Consider the following 17,824-nt stretch of genomic DNA (forward strand, 5'->3'; position numbering starts at 1 on the left):
AACCATGCTAAAATCATTTATTCATTCCTACAACTTTATTTTCGATTCTTCAGACAATCGTGTCAGCTATGAATAAACACTGTATTTTCTTCTTCCTTTTCAATCTCTATGCGTTTTTACTTTCCTGCCTTATTTCACTGGCTGAAATACCCAGGAAAATCTTAAACTAATGAGAGTGGCTATCATTTTTTTTCCAATCTTGGCAGAGTGGGGAAGGAGGAGGGGATTAAGTTTTTCACCATTAAATACGCTAGCTGTAGTGTTTTGTAGAGGCCCTTTATCACATTGAGAAGTTCTGTCTATTCCTAGTTTACCAAAAGTTTTTGTCATAAATACATACTGAACTATGTAAAAGCTTTTCTTGTATCTTTTTAGATCATCATATAGTTTTTCTTTTCTGTCATAGCCTGTGAAAATGGTGAATTTTCCAATGTTGAACCAATCTTGCATTCCTAGGATAAATGCCACTTGGTCATAATATATTACCTTTTCTATATGTTACTGGATTTAATATTTTTTATGTTAAAAGAATGTTTATTTATTTATTGAGAAAGACAGAGTGGCGGAGGGGCAGAGAGAGAGGGAGAGAGAGAAATCCCAAGCAGATTCTGCACTGCCAGTAAAGAGCATGATGCAGGACTTGACCTCACAAACCGTGAGATCACGATCTGAGCCAAAATCAAGAGGATGCTTAACCAACTGAGCTAACCAGGCACCCCAATGTTTTTTTAATTTTTTTATTTAAAAAATTATTTATTTATTAAATTTACATCCAAGTTAGTTAGCAGATAGTGCAACAGTGATTTCAGGAGTAGATTCCTTAATGCCCCTTACCCATTTGGCCCATCTCCCCCTCCCACAACCCCTCCGGTAACCCTGTTTGTTCTCCATATTTAAGAGTCACTTAGGCTTCATCCCCCCTCCCTGTTTTTATATTATTTTTGCTTCCCTTCCCCTATGTTCATCGGTTTTGTACCTTAAATTCCTCATATGAGTGAAGTCATATGATATTTGTCTTTCTCTAATTTCACTTAGCATAATACCCTTTAGTTCCATCCACGTAGGTGCAAATGGCAAGATTTCATTCATTTTGATTGCTGAGTAATACTCCATTGTATATATATATACCACATCTTTTTTATCCATGTGTCCATCAATGGACATTTGAGCTCTTTCCATACTTTGGCTATTGTTGATAATGCTGCTATCAACATTGGGGTGCATGTGCCCCTTCGAAAGAGCATACCTGTGTCCCTTGGATAAATACCTAGTAGTGCAATTGCTGCATCATAGGGTAGTTCTATTCTTAATTTTTTGAGAGACCTCCATACCATTTTCCAGAATGGCTGCACCAGTTTGCATCCCCAACAGCTGTGCAAAAGAGATCCTCTCTCTCTGCATCCTTGCCAATATCTGTGGTTGCCTGAGTTGTTAATGTTAGCCATTCTGACAGGTGTGAGGTGGTATCTCATTGTGGTTTTGATTTGTATCTCCCTGATGATGAATGATGTTGAGCATTTTTTCATGTGTCAGTTGGCCATGTGGATGTCTTCTTTGGAGAAGTGTCTATTCATGTCTTTTGTCCATTTCTTCACTGGATTATTTGTTTTTTGGGTGTTGAGTTTGGTAAGTTCTTTATAGATTTTGGACACTAACCCTTTATCTGATATGTCATTTGCAAATATCTTCTCCCATTCTGTTGGTTGCCTTTTAGTTTTGCTGATTGTTCCCTTCACTGTGCAGAAGCTTGTTATTTTGATGAGGTCCCAATAGTTCAATTTTGCTTTTGTTTCCCTTACCTCTGGAGACATGTTGAGTAAGAAGTTGCTGCGGCCAAGATCAAAGAGGTTTTTGCCTGCTTTCTCCTCAAGGATTTTGATGGCTTCCTGTCTTTCATTTAGATCTTCCATCCATTTTGAGTTTATTTGTGTGTGTGTTATAACAAAGTGGTCCAGGTTCATTTTTCTGCATGTTGCTGTCCAGTTTTCGCAGCACCACTTGCTGAAGAGACTGTTTTTATTCCATTGGATATTCTTTCCTGCTTTGTCAAAGATCAGTTGGCCATACGTTTGTAGGTCCATTTCTGGGTACTCTATTCTGTTCCATTGATCTGAGTGTCTGTTTTTATGCCAGTACCATACTGTCTTGATGATTACAGCTTTGTAATATAGCTTGAAGTCCGTAAAAAAAAATTTTTTTAAATAAGCTCTGTGCCCATCATGGGGTTTGAACTTATGACCCAAGATCAAGAGTCACATGCTCTACCAACAGAGCCAGCCAGGCACCACTGATTTGTTAATATTTTCTTAAGGATGTTTGCATCCTTCTTCATATATAGTCTTCTTGTAATGTCTTTTTCTTTTTTAAAAAAAAGTTTGTTTATTGGGGTGCCTGGATGGCTCAGTTGGTTAAGTGTATGACTTCAGCTCAGGTCATGATCTCACAGTTCATGGGTTTGAGCCCCGTGTCAGGCTCTGTGCTGACAGCTCAGGGCCTGGAGCCTGCTTCAGATTTCGTGCCTCCCTCCTCTCTCTGCCCCTCCCCCACTTGCTTTCTCTTAGTCTCTCAAAAATAAACATGTAAAAAAAATGTTTTTTAATATTTATTTATTTTGAGAGAGATAAAGTGCACAATTGGGAAAGGGCAGAGAGAGGGGGAGAGAGAATCCCAAGCAGTCTCCTCACTGTCAGCACAGAGCCTGACAAGGAGCTTAATCCCATGAACTATGAGATCATGACCTGAGCCAAAAACAAAAGTCGGACGCTTAACTGAATGAGCCACCCAGGCACCCCTCTTGTAATGTCTTTTTCAAGCTCTAGTGTGGGAATAATTCTGGCCTTTTAAAATGTGTTGGGAGGTATATCTTGTACTTCCATTTCCTGGAAATTAATGTAGATTTTTTTTTTCTCTCTAAATGTTTGGTATAATTCGCCAGTGAAGCCATCAGGGCCTGGAAATTCCTGTTTTAGGTTTTAAACTACATATTCAACTTCTTTAATACATACAATAATATTAAAATTATCTATTCTTTTTCATTTTAGAGAGAGAGTGCATGCACATGAGCAGGGAAGAGGGGCAGAGAGAGAATCTTAAGCAGGCTCCCAGGCTCAGCAGAGAGCCCAATACAGGGCTCAAACTCCAGATCCTGAGATCATGACCTGAGCCAAAATTAAGAGACAGACACTCAACTGACTGAGCCGCCCAGGTCCCCCTGGAAGGTATCTATTTCTTCTGAGTTGGTGTTTTTCAAAGAATTTGTCTAGTTCCTGATGGTTGTCAAATTTAGTAGCATAAAGTTGTTTCTATTATTCCTTTAGTATCCTAATACCTGTTAAGATCTAGAGTGATGTCACTTCTTATTCATGATATTAGTAATTTGGGCCTTCTTTTTTTATTTTGTAGTTAGTCTGGCTAAAGGATCCGTTTATTGATCTTTTTAAAGAATCAGCTTTTGGCTTCACTGATTTTCCCCTGCTGTGTTATTTTTCTATTTCATTGGTTTCTGATATTCTCTTTATTATTTCCTTCTTTGAGTTAAACTTGGTTTATTTTCTAGTTTCTTAGGTGGAAACAAATATAAATTGATTTGAGACCTTTCTTCTTTCCTTATGCAAACTATAGTGCGAAAAATTTCCTTCCAAACACTGCTTTTGCAGCAACCCAGTTTTTTTTTTAAGTTTATTTACTTATTTTTGGGAGAGAGAGAGAGAAGGTGCACGAGCATGAGTGGGGGAGAGGCAGAGACAGAGGGAGAGAATCCCAAGGAGGATCCATACTAGTGGGGATCAAATTCATGAACCGTAAGATCATGACCTAAGCTGAAATCAAGAGTTGGCACTTAACCGACTCAGCCACCCAGGTGCCCCACAGCAACCCAGTTTTTTCATGTTGTGTTTTCACTATCATTCAGTTAAAAACATTTCTAATTTCTTTATCATTTATTTTTTTCTACTCATGGTTTTGTGGTTATTCTTGTTTTTGGTCTTTGTTTTAGCATGGACTTGTTTAATTTTCAGATATTTGGGACTTTTCTAGATGTTTGATTTTTATTCATTTATAATTTAATTCTATTTAGTCAGAGAACACCCTCTGTCGGGTTTTAGTTTTGCTGTCTAGTTGTTCTGCTTTATGAGGCTATCTGGGGAGATTCAAAACTATGCTGCTACCTCCAGTTTCCCAATCATCTTCCTAACAATGTCTCCTTTCAAGATTTTCCCATCTGCAGTAGTCTAAATGCATTCAAAATAACCCAACTTACTATAATAAAATTACTCCATTAATTCAATTAATTCAATAATTAACTCAATAGGTTTCTGTTATGCTTTGAAATATGTTTCTTCAAGTGTAACTAGACATTAATGAATACTTACTGTTATTTGCAAGAGTAAGCCCAATAAATGAGCAAACAGGGCGAATTACCTCAGGTGTGATGCAGTTTATTAGCCAGTCATTAGCATGTGGAAAAAGTGAACAGCAAAGCATCTGATTTTCATCTGAAAGAAGACACAAAGTCACTTGTGTTTTAATATATTTGGAAAACATCAGTTCATTTGTTTTTATTTTATTTTAATATTTAAATATTTGAGATAATTACCATTTTGAGGATTGTTGACACAGACACATAAAGTACTACACACTGAAGACCATAACTGATAACTCTGGAAAACATTTTTATCTGACAAATTCAACTCATATTTTGAAAGAACTGTCCTATTTGGTTAAAAAAAAAAAGAAGCAAATTAATACAAATGAGTTAAAGTCTTAAGTAGTGAATAATAACAAGAAATTTATATTTATTTACCTGAACAACTGTGTCAGAACTGTAATACAACCTGTTTCTCTCACAAGTGTCTGTCCAGTCCCTTAAAAAAACAGCCATATTAGCACACAAATATGACTTTTGCTTATAAATAATTTTGTAGAGGGGCGCCTGGGTGGCTCAGTCGGTTAAGCGTCCGACTTCGGCTCAGGTCATGATCTCATGGTCCGTGACTTCGAGCCTCGCGTCGGGCTCTGTGCTGACAGTTCAGAGCCTAGAGCCTGTTTCGGATTCTGTGTCTCCCTTTCTCTGACCCTCCCCTGTTCATGCTCTGTCTCTCTCTGTCTCAAAAATAAATAAACGTTAAAAAAAATTTTTTTTAAAAATTTTGTAGAAATGAAAAACATTTAAGTAATATTTCTAATAAATAACTTTTAATCACTTTAAAGTAGTACTAAGTATAACAGAGAATTACAGTAGATAAAAATCTGTAATCACAACTATTATGGAAAATACATTACCTACGCTTATAGAATGACAGCATTCAAATTTCCTCCAAAAAAGAAACAAAATTTTAGCCACAAGCTACATGAAATTTTAGGCCATTGTTGGCTGATATAGTAAACACTGTAACTAAATGGCTAATTCAGTGGAAAATCAAACTAATCATCAAATGTCTCTTTTGCTTTTAAAGCTGTTCTTTTTTTAATGTTATTTAAGTAACACAAATCACTTTACTATTTATTAAAATTAATAAACATCAAACAATATATGCTATTCTCTTTTCTTTAAAGCTAGTAGTTCTCAGGGGCACCTGGGTGGTTCAGTCAGTTGAGTGTCTGACTTTGGCTCCGGTCATGATTTCTCAGTCCGTGAGTTAGGGCCCCGTGTCGGGTTCTGTGCTGACAGCTCAGAGCCCAGAGCCTGCTTTGGATTTTGTCTTCCTCTCTCTGCCCTCCCCCTGCTCACACTCTGTTCTTTCTGTCTCTTAAAAATAAATAAACGTTAAAAAAAAATTAAAAATAAATAAATAAATAAATAAATAAAGCTGGTAGTTCTCGGAAGTTAGTGAGATATTTTAAAAGACACTGATATAAAAGGAACAACTATTTCAATTTATTATTTTTAAATGTTTCTGCAACATACAAGAATGTACTTACTATTATTTGAAACCAGCACCAATATGACATAGACAGACATTCTTTTCAAATTTGTGTTTGAATCATTATTAGATAAGAACCAAGTTAAGTCTTCAAACAATTCTGAAGTGCACAAAGTCTGCTGACAGTAAACTGAAAAATAAAAAAAATATAATTTCAATTTCTATGCATTAGCACAAGTTGTAAGTATGCTAAACAAAATATAAAGTTGCCGACTGGGTGGCTCAGTCAGTTGAGCGTCTGACTTCAGCTCAGGTCGTGATCTCACAGCTCATGCGTTTGAGCCCTGTGTCGGGCTCTGTGCTGAGAGCTCAGAGCCTGGAGCCTGCTTCAGATTCTGTGTCTCCCTCTCTCTCCTCCCCTAACCCACTCACATTCTGTCTCTGTCTCTCGCAAAAATAAATAAATCATTTTTTTAATGAAAAAAAAAAATTTTTTTTAATGTTTATTTATTTTTGAGACAGAGAGAGACAGAGCATGAACAGGGGAGGGTCAGAGAGAGAGGGAGACATAGAATCTGAAGCAGGCTCCAGGCTCTGAGCTGTCAGCACAGAGCCTGACGCGGGGCTCGAACTCACGGACCGTGAGATCATGACCTGAGCTGAAGTCGGACGCCCAACCGACTGAGCCACCCAGGCGCCCCAAAATAAATAAATCATTAAAAAAATTTTTTTAAAAAGCAGTATCTTAATCAGAAGTATACTTGATTGAGGTGCTACAACATGTGCACAATCCCTTAGAATTTCTAATAAAAACCTAACTAAAAAAAAATTAAAACATAAAAAAAAAATTTAAGATGAGTAAGTAACAAAACATAGCAAGAGAAAACTTTTATTTTTTATTTTTTATTTTTTTTTTTTAATTTTTTTTTTCAACATTTTTTATTTATTTTTGGGACAGAGAGAGACAGAGGATGAACGGGGGAGGGGCAGAGAGAGAGGGAGACACAGAATCGGAAACAGGCTCCAGGCTCTGAGCCATCAGCCCAGAGCCTGACGCGGGGCTCGAACTCACGGACCGTGAGATCGTGACCTGGCTGAAGTCGGACGCTTAACCGACTGCGCCACCCAGGCGCCCCAAGAGAAAACTTTTAGAAAATTCATAAACCTGCTTTAGAAAATAGAGACAAATGATACTTGTGCTATTAAGGACTTTCTAAAAATAAAAATATCTTTCCAAAAAGCAAACATGATACCTGACAGTAGGTGTGTGTATATGTGTATGTGTGTGTGTGCGTTATAATAATGCAATAAACAGAATTTTCAAAAAATAATTTGAGGGGTGCCTGGGTGGCTCAGTCAGTTAAGCATCCGACTTTGGCTCAGGTCATGAACTCATGGTTCGTGGGTTTGAGTCCCGCGTTGGGCTCTGTGCTGACAGTGTGGTGCCTGGAGCCTGCCTCAGATTCTGAGTCTCCCTCTCTCTCTTCCCTCCCCCGCTCATGCTCTCTCTCTCTCAAAAATAAATAAACATTAAAAAATTTTTGTTTGAATAATAATTTGAGGGGGCACCTGGCTGGCTCAGTCTGAAGAGCATGTGATCCTTGATCTTGGGGTTGTGAGTTTGAGGGTATATAAATTATTAAAAAAAATAAACTTTAAAAAAATAAAATCTTTAAAAAGGTAATAATTTGAACACAGAGGTATAATTAGTATTTGATCCAGTATTTAGAACCAGCTATTGGACATTCTCTCAAAGGCAAAGACAATGTCTTATTTATCCCAATGACTAGCACATAGCTTGGTTCTTACCAAATGATGAAGAAATATTTAATGGATGAAAATTTAAGGATAGAAAGTTGTTTGACAAACTAAAACTTGAGATTCAACTTCATCTTGGCTATACTACAGAAAAATGTTTTGACCAACATGAATTTCTATACCTAGAGTATATTTTTCTATACACAAGATGTTGTAGGTTATCTTCGTCTTTTGATTCAAGTACTTAGATATATAATGAACTTAAAAGAAAAATCAAAGATACATATATGCATATGCAAATTCATGAAGTACAAATAGTATCTTAAATCAATGTGAAAAAGATCTTTTTTTAATGTTTATTTTTTGAGAGACAGCCAGAGCATGAGTGGGGGAGGGGCAGAGAGAGAGAAAGAGAGAGAGAAACAATCTGAAGCAGTCTCCAGGATCTGAGCTGTCAGCGCAGAGCCCGACATGGGGCTTGAGCTCATGAACCGCGAGATCATGACCTGAGCTAAAGTCAGACACTTAACTGACTGAGCCACTCAGATACCCCGAAGTTTCTTTATTTAAAGAGAGAGAGAAAGAATGCATGTGGGGGAGGGGACAGAGAGAGGGAGAGAGAGATAATCCCAAGGAGACTCCACACTGTCAGTGCAGAGCCCAATGCAGGGCTCAAACTCAGGAACTGGGAGATCATGACCTGAGCCAAAGTTGGATGCTTAACCAACTGAACCACCCAGGCACCCCTAAAATTACTTTTTAGTAGTCTGTTAAAATATAACACGATGCTTGAAGGATAATGAAAAAAAGTTTTCATATTTTACCATTTTGTTCTGCAACAGCTCCTAATGTATATAAGGCTGCTTCTTTTACCATGCTATGTTCACTTGACTTTGCAAGATTTCTTACAAACATCAAACCACCAATTTCTCGAAAGTAAACACCTGCATTACCTACAAGATGTGCAGACAAAACAGAACATAAATGATACTATGATTCTTTTAAGGAGAAAATAAATCACATGAATATAGTAACATAACAAGTAGAGTGAGTTGAAGAAAAAGAGCTATGCATATTTCATATTTCAAAATACTAAAGAACTACAATCACAGATAAAACTTCACTATCACATCTTACTGTTTTGTTGACAAATTGAATGAATAGTGACCAAAGCTTCCTTTTGTGAAAAAGGGTTGTCCATTTGATACTTCAGACACTCCAATAGTAAGTTCAGATCAGTCTTCATTTCTAAAGAACAAAAATTTCACTTTTTTAAACCAAGTGTTATCTTTCAAAAACTAACCATTTAAATTTCACTTTTTAAATTTCACTTTTTAAATACATATATTTATGATGTCTGTTTTCAAGATAATGAGTACATATTCCTTTTATAATCTATCCAACAGTAAAGATAAAAAAAAAAAAAAAAGAAAGATGTTGCTTAAATAAAAGTACTTGAAATGAACTTCTTGTAATTATTTGATTTTCCTCTCACATGAAATATAAGAATAGAAAATCCATGGGGTGCTTGGGCGGCTCAGTCAGTTAAGCATCCAACTTAGCTCAGGTTGTGATCTTGCAGTTTGTGAGTTCAAGCCCCGCGCAGACTCTGTGCTGACAGCTCAGAGCCCAGAGCCTGCTCCGGATTCTGTGTCTCCCTCTCTCTCTCTCTCAAAAACAAATAAAACATTAAAAAAATTTTTTTGAAGAACAGAAAATCCAAATGCAGTATTATTCTCTTTAAATAAAGCTACACTGGTTTAAATATCTGCCATTTAGAAATAAAGTGAATGAAAATGAAAATACAACATATTAGAATTTGTGGGATGCTACCAACAGTATTTGAGAGGAAATTTACAACACTAAATGTTTATATTATAAAAGAAGAAAGGTCTCAAATTAATGACCTCAGCTTCAACCTTAAGAAACTATAAAAACAGTAAATTAAACCCAAAGTAAGTAGAAGGAAGGTAATAAAGATCAAAGCTAAAATCAATGATACTGAAAGCAGGAAAACAATACAACTGGTTTTTGAGAAGATCAATAAAACTGATAAACCTCTAGACAAACTGATCAGGAGAAAGGAGCAAAGACACAAACTACAAATATCAGAATGAGAGATAAGGCACCATCATAGATTCTATAAATATTCAAAAGATAATGTTATGTGCAACTTCATATCTATAGATTCAATGGCTGAATGGTGAAGTGGACAAGTGAAATTAACAAATTGCTTTGAAGATACAAATTATCTCACCCAAGAAGAAACAGACAACCTAAATAGTACTACATCTATAAAAGAAATTGAAGGGGCGCCTGGGTGGCGCAGTCGGTTAAGCGTCCAACTTCAGCCAGGTCATGATCTCGCGGTCCGTGAGTTCGGGCCCCGCGTCAGGCTCTGGGCTGATGGCTCGGAGCCTGGAGCCTGTTTCTGATTCTGTGTCTCCCTCTCTCTCTGCCCCTCCCCCGTTCATGCTCTGTCTCTCTCTGTCCCAAATATAAATAAATGTTGAAAAAGAAATTAAAAAAAAATAATAATAAAAGAAATTGAAATCGTAGTTTAAAAACCTTCCTGTGAAGAAACCTCCAAGTTCAGATGGCTTCATTTGTAAACTCTCCCAAATGTTTAAGGAAGAAGTAATATCAACTCTACACAAACTTTCCCCAAAAGTTTGGAGAGAAGGAACGCTTCCCAACTTGCTCTATGAGGTTAGCCTTATCCTTATACCGAAACCAAAGCCATTAGAAAGGAAAAAAAACTACAGACCAATATCCTTCATGAACATTCATGTAAAAAGTCTAAACAATTTTAGCAAACCGAATCTAACAACATATTAAATAATAATACATCATGAACAAGTGGGTTTATCCTAAGAATGCATAGTTGGTTAAGATTTGAAAAATCAATTGATGTAATGTGATAAACTAACATGGAAAGCCATATGATCACCTCAATGAGGTGCAGAATAAGCACCTGCAGAAATCAAAGCACCTGCATTTTATCAAATGCAGAAAAAGCATTTGATAAAATCCAACACTCATTTCTAGTTAAAAAAAATTTCAGCAAACTTGGAATAGAAGAAAAACTCCTCAACCTGAAAAAGTATATCCACAAAAACAAAACAAAACAAAACAAAAGCCCTATAGTAAACATAATACTTAATAGAGAAAGACTGAATTCTTTCTCTCTGAGATCAGGAATAAGACAGAGATGTTTAACATTATACTGGGGAGTGTATCATTCTATTTAGCATTCCTCTTAATATTGTACTAGAGAACCTAGCCAGTGCCATCAAGTGAGAAAGAAATAAAAGGCATTCAAATTGGTAAGAAGGTAGTAAAACTATCTGCCTTCATGTGCAACATGATCTTCTATATAGATAACCCGATGGAATCTACAAAAAAGCTACAAGACTAATAATGGAGTATAGTAGGATTTCAGCATATCCATTTAACATACAGAAATCAATTATATTTCTATGTCCCTGCGGTAAAGTAATTGAAAATTGGTGTTTAAAAACAATGCCATTTATAATAGTATCAAAAATATGAAATATTTAGAGATATACCTAACAAAAGATATAAACAACATGTATACTAAAACCTCAAAAATATTGCTGAGAATTATTAAACAAGACTGAAATAAAGGGAGTGAAACACCTTTTTCATGGACTGGAGGACTAAATATTAAGATGTCAATTCCCCCATATTGATCTATAGATTCAATTTAATCCCAGCAGACTTTTTAAAAATATGAATTGACAAGATGAACCCCAAATTCATATGGAAATGCAAGGGACCTATTAGCCAAACAATTCTGAAAAAGAAGAATAAAGCTTGAAGACTAAAACTATCTGATTTCAAGACTTCTTATAAAGCTACAGTAATCAAAAGAGTATAGTATTGTATTAGCATACACAAATAGATCAATAAACTAGAATGCAGCCCAAAAATAAACTCATGCATATATGAATAGCTGATTTTTTACAAAGGCACAAATGCAATGCAGAGAAGAAAGGAAAGCCTTTCCAACAAATGATGCTATAACAAACAGATATCTGTATTCAAAAACATAACAAACCAAACTTGAATCAAACCGTATACAAAAAGTAACTCAAAAGGGATTCAGATGTAATGTAAAATATGGAACTATAAAACTTTTAAAAGATAACACAGGAGAAAAACTTTGCTACTTGGGCTTACATGAAAATTTCTTAGACACAGTATTATTAATACAATCTGTAGAAAAATAATGAATAAATTATATTTCATCAAAATTTAAAACTTCATTCTCTTAGCAGTATTTTCCTTTTAAAAAAAATTAATGTATTTATTTCTGGGGGAGAGAGACAGAGAGAAAGAGAGAGACAGAGCACAAGCAGGGGAGGGGCAGACAGAAAGGAGAACACAGAAACTGAAGCAGGTTCCAGGCTCCGAGCTGTCAGCACAGAGCCCAAAGCAGGGCTCAAGGATGCAATATTTGGCAAGGATGCAAAAGAAGTGGAACTCTCATATATTGCTGGTGGATACATAAAATGGTACAGCCACTTTGAAAGTTCAGCAGTTTCATAAATTGTTAAACATACACCTACCATTTGATCCAGCCATTTCACTCCTAAGAATTTACCCAAAAGGAAAGCAGGTTATGTGTCCCTACAAAGACTTGTACACAAATGTTCATGGCAGCATTGTATGTAATAGCCAAAAACTGAAAACAACTGAAATGTCCATCAACAGATGAATGGATAAACAAATGACCATAAAATGGAATACTACTTAGCAATAAAAAGGAATTAACTATTGATATACACAACAACATGGATGAATCGCAAAATAATTACGCTGAGGGAAAGAAACCACACACAAAGAATATGTACTGTATTATTCCATGTACTGAAAAAAAAATTAAACTACTCTATAGTAACAGAAGGCAGATCAGTGGTCGTTTGGGGAAAGTGGGTCAAGGAAGGGACGAAAAGAAGTATTATAAAGGTGCATGAGGCTATATTCCCTATCCTGATTGTTGCTACTGTTTGCATGGATGTGTGTGTGTGTGTGTGTGTGTGTGTGTGTGTGTGTGTGTGACTTATCAAAATATAAACTTGAAATATTTATTTGCAACTAAAAATGAAAGATAATCATTTTCCCATAAAATTTTTTACCATACCCTTTAAACAATTTCTTCCCTTGGTTTTAAGGATTTTAAGTTGTATGTAGATTTTGACATAATGCTTGAATTAACATTTAAAGTTCTCAAAGATAGGGGCACCTGGGTGGCTCAAGTTGGTTAAGTGTCCAACTTTGGCTCAGGTCATGATCTCACGGTTCATGGGTTCAAGCCCCGGGTCGGGCTCTGTGCTGACAGCTCAGAACCTAGAGCCTGCTTCAGATTCTGTGTCTCCCTCTCTCTTTGCCCCTCCCCCGCTCATGCTCGCTCACGTGCTAAGTAAAATAAAAACATTAAATAAAATTTTAATAGAAAAATTTTTTTCAAAAAAAAAATAAAGCTTTCAAAGATAAAGAATGAAGACAGGACAGAAGTACAGAGGAACACACTAAAAGAAACTTAGATTTATTGTCAATATTTAGTCTTCCTCTTAAAGGAAATTCAACTGACAATTTGGTTTAATGAAATAATTCATGACCCAATTTGTTAGTGAAAAACCATAATACAAAGGTTATCACTAAGTTGTCTTGAAGCAACAGCAATCATTTATTGATCTTATTCTACATTAATAGAAACTGTAAAAAGGTTAGCTTGCCTGTATGGGTTATCAATAAACCTCTCATCAGCAACAACATGCCAAACAGGATTTTTGATGGAACATAGTGATTTTCAATTCTAGGCACAACTGAAGAAAACAAGAAACTTCTTTATGTATTCCTCTATTCTCTCCTATACTCCCCTCTCATATTTTGATACTTTCTATTATAATCCCTCCCTTCCCAAAGCACCTAATGACATCAACAATTCAAGTTTTATCTTCCCCAGGCTATGAAACCTAGTTTCTTCAATAATTCCTGAAGAAAATAAACAAAAACTCAAGAATATACACAAAAGCACAAGCAATAAAAGAACACTGGATAAATTGGACTTAAAATTGAAATTTTTTGAGCTTCAAAAGATATCATTAAGAATGTGAAAAGAGGGGCGCCTGGGTGGCGCAGTCGGTTAAGCGTCCGACTTCAGCCAGGTCACGATCTCGCGGTCCGTGAGTTCGAGCCCCGCATCAGGCTCTGGGCTGATGGCTCAGAGCCTGGAGCCTGTTTCACATTCTGTGTCTCCCTCTCTCTCTGCCCCTCCCCTGTTCATGCTCTGTCTCTCTCTGTCCCAAAAATAAATAAACGTTGAAAAAAAAAAATTAAAAAAAAAAAAAAAAGAATGTGAAAAGATAATTCACATATAAGGAAGGGAAGAATATACCTATAAATAAGGTATCTGATAAGGGGCTTGTGTTCATAACATATAAAGAACTCTAAAACCTCAATAATAAAAAGATAATCCAATTAAAAAGCAAAGAATGGACATTTCTCCAAAAAAGATACACAAATGGTCAATTAAGTATATGAAAAGATGCTCAACAGCATTAGTCATTAAGGAAATACAAACCAGAACCACAATTAGAAACCACTTCACATCCACTAGGATGGCTACAATCGAAAAGACAGATTATGTCAAGTGTTGACCAAGGATCTGAAGAAATTGGGGCCCTTATACATTGCTGCAGGAATATAAAATGGTACAGCCACTTTGGCAAAAATCTGGCAATTCCTCAAAAGGCTAAACATAAATTTACCATAGACTCAGCAATTCTACTACCAAATATATACCCAAGAGAAATGAAAACCTATGGCACACAAAAACTTACACATGAACATTCATAGCAGCATTACTTGTAACTGCCAAACAGTGGAAACCCAAATTTCCACCAACTCTTAAATGGATAAACAAAATATGATATATCCATTCAATGAAATATTATTTGGCAATAAAAAGGAATGAAGATACTGGTACAACTTGAATAATTCTTGAAAATATTACACTAAGGGGCGCCTGGGTGGCTCAGTTGGTTAAGCATCCGACTTCGGCTCAGGTCACGATCTCACTGTCTGTGACTTTGAGCCCCGCGTCGGGCTCTGTGCTGACTGCTCAGAGCCTGGAGCCTGTTTCAGATTCTGTGTCTCCCTCTCTCTCTGACCCTCCCCCGTTCATGCCCTGTCTCTCTCTGTCTCAAAAATAAATAAACGTTAAAAAAAAATTTAAAAAAAAGAAAGAAAGAAAATATTACACTAAGTGAAGGAAGCCAGTCACAAAAGCCCACATATTCTATGATTCAATTTATATGTCCAGAATAGGCAAGTCCAGAGACAGAAAATAGATTAGTGATTGCCTACAGTTGGGAGGGGGGTGTGATTGCTAAAGGGCATAGGGTTTCTTTGGGGGTGATAAAAATGTTCTAAAATTGATTGTGGTGATGGTTGCACAACTGTGAATATATTTAAAATAACTGAATTGTATACTTTGGTTGTTTTTCTTTTAATGTTTATTCATTTATTTTGAGGGGTGGGAAGAGGGGCAGCAAGACAGGAAGAGAGGCCCAAGGAGACTCTGTGCTAACAGCGCAGAGCTTGATATGGGGCTCGATCCTATGAATCGAACCATAAGATCATGACCTGAGCCAAAATCAAGAGTTGGATATTTAACCAACTGAGCCACCCAGGCACCTCTCTTCAGTCAAGCTTTTAAGATGAGTTAGGTATTGGGGCACCTGGGTGGCTCAGTCGGTTGGGCAAAAAACACTAAATTTTAGCTCAGATCATGATCTCAAGGTTCATGAGATCAAGCCCAACATCAGGCTCTATGAGCCAGCTTGGAATTCTCTCTCCCTCTCTCTCTGCCCCTCCCCTTGCACATACTCTCTCTCTCTCTCTCTTTCTCTCAAAATAAATAAACTTTAAAAAAAAGAAAAAAAAAGAGTTAGGTATTCATAATGTCTCCAGATCCTTATTTCCCACCTAAACGTCAATATACTGCAATCGGGCTGAAATATATTAAATGTACTGTTTTTTTTAAGTTTATCTATTTATTTTGAGAGAGAGAGAGAAAGAGGGGGGTACAGAAGGGGCAGAGGGGATGGGGGAGAGAGAGAATTTCAAACAGGCTCCACACTGGCAGTGCAGAGCGTGACACGGGGCTCAAACCCACGAACCGTGAGATCATGACCTGAGACAAAACCAAGAGTTGGATGCTTAACCAACTGAGCCACTCAGGCACCCCTACTAAATTGACTATTAATAAAACAAATGGCCTCCTAAATACAAAATCTAGCGGACAATTCAGTCATCATCTATGGACACTTGACACTGAATAGCTCAAGCAATCTCTCTCATGGAAGTATTCTCCTAAAGCTGATTTCCAAAATTCCACATTCCTGACTCTCCATTCACCTTCCTGAAAAGTTTTTCTCACACTATAGATTTGAAGGGGTATGTGCACCCCACCAATGTTTACAGCAGCATTATCAACAATAGCTATCAAACTATGGAGAGAGCCCAAATGTCTATCAACTGATAAATGGATAAAAAAGATGTGGCATATATATAATGGAACATTACTTAACCATCAAAAAAAAAAAAAAAGAAATCTTGTCATGTGTAACATCTTGGATGGAGCTAGACAGAATGTATTATGCTAAGTAAAATAAATCAATCAGAGAAAGACAAATATATGATTCCACTCATATGTGGAATTTAAAAAGCAAAACAGATGAACATATGAGGGAGGGAGGAGAAGAAAGGGAAACACACCACAAGAGACTTAACGATAGAGAACTGAGGGTTGATGGAGGGAGTTGCATAGGAGATGGGCTGGATGCGTGAGGAGGATTAAGTGGGGCACTTGTGATGAGTAATGGGTATTGTATGTAAGTAATGAATCACTGAATTCTACTTCTGAAACCAATACTGCACTGCATATTAACTAACTAAAATAGGGGTGCCTGGGTGGTTCAGTAGGTTAAGTGTCCAACTTCGGCTCAGGTCATGATCTCATGGTTCATAGGTTCGAGCCCCAGGTCAGGCTCTGTGCTAACAGCTCAGAACCTGGAGCCCGCTTCGGATTTTGTGTATTCCTCTCTCTCTGCCCCTCTTCCACTTGTGCTCACTCTCTCTAAATTAAACATTAAAAAAATTTAATTAACTAGGGGTGCCTGGGTGGTTCAGTCGGTTAAGCATTCAAGTTCGGCTCAGATTATGATCTCACAGTTTGAGTTCGAGTCCCACGTCAGGCTCTGTGCTGACAGCTGAGAGCCTGGAACCTGCTTTGGATTCTGTGTCTCCTCCTCTCTCTGACCCTCCCCTGCTCATGCTCTGTCTCTCAATAATAAATAAAAGTTAAAAAATATTTTTAAAAAATTTAATTAACTAAAATATAAAAAATTAAAAAAAAATACATAAATGTTTTGGGATGCCTGGGTGGCTCAGTCAGTTAAGCATCTGACTTCAGCTCAGATCATGATCTCACAGTTTGTGAGTTCAAGCCCGTGTTGGGCTCTGTGCTGACAGCTCAGAGCCCTGGAGCCAGCTTCTGATTCTGTGTCTCCCTTTCTCTCTCTACTCCTTCACCTTTCACGCTCTATCTCTCTCTCTTTCTCTTTCAAAAATAAACAAATGTTAAAAAAAAAAAAAAGAAATGTTTTTCTCAGTCTTTTTTTGAGGGCCCTCTTCCTCAGCCAAATTCTTATGTGATGGTGTGCATTAAGGAACACCATTCCCCATCCTTTTCTTCTTTTAATATTTAATATTTCTGATTAACCTCCTCCATGTCCATGGATTTAATTTCCATCTTTCAAAGGACAACTCTAAAATCTATACCTCCATGCATACTGTCATGGTGGTTCTCTCAGATTCCCAGTATTCTTGTCTATGTCTCTATTAAAATGGCTATCAGGGGCACCTGGGTGGCGCAGTCGGTTAAGCGTCTGACTTCAGCCAGGTCACGATCTCGCGGTCCGTGGGTTCGTGTCCCGCGTCAGGCTCTGGGCTGATGGCTCGGAGCCTGGAGCCTGTTTCCGATTCTGTGTCTCCCTCTCTCTCTGCCCCTCCCCCATTCATGCTCTGTCTCTCTCTGTCCCAAAAATAAATAAAAAACGTTGGAAAAAAATAAAATAAAATAAAATAAAATAAAATAAAATAAAATAAAATAA

At 36.9% G+C, this 17,824-nt stretch overlaps 1 protein-coding gene across 3 annotated transcripts in view; it reads right to left on the reverse strand.

Annotated features, from left to right (window-relative positions):
- The window catches only part of TERB1 (telomere repeat binding bouquet formation protein 1), a 47,477-nt gene that overhangs the window by 24,327 nt on the left and 5,326 nt on the right, over positions 1-17,824 (reverse strand). For all 3 annotated transcript variants that reach the window (XM_040498242.1, XM_040498239.1, XM_040498240.1), the window contains exons 4-9: positions 8,757-8,867; positions 8,444-8,572; positions 5,920-6,051; positions 4,802-4,862; positions 4,595-4,710; positions 4,371-4,493 (exon numbers count right to left, since the gene is read on the reverse strand). In XM_040498242.1, the coding sequence (XP_040354176.1) occupies positions 4,371-4,493; positions 4,595-4,710; positions 4,802-4,862; positions 5,920-6,051; positions 8,444-8,572; positions 8,757-8,867 (672 nt within the window). The remainder of the gene's footprint in view (positions 1-4,370; positions 4,494-4,594; positions 4,711-4,801; positions 4,863-5,919; positions 6,052-8,443; positions 8,573-8,756; positions 8,868-17,824) is intronic.

Source organism: Herpailurus yagouaroundi, unplaced genomic scaffold (assembly GCF_014898765.1).
Source record: "Herpailurus yagouaroundi ecotype Mexico unplaced genomic scaffold, PumYag 190, whole genome shotgun sequence".
NCBI classification, from domain to species: domain Eukaryota; kingdom Metazoa; phylum Chordata; class Mammalia; order Carnivora; family Felidae; genus Herpailurus; species Herpailurus yagouaroundi.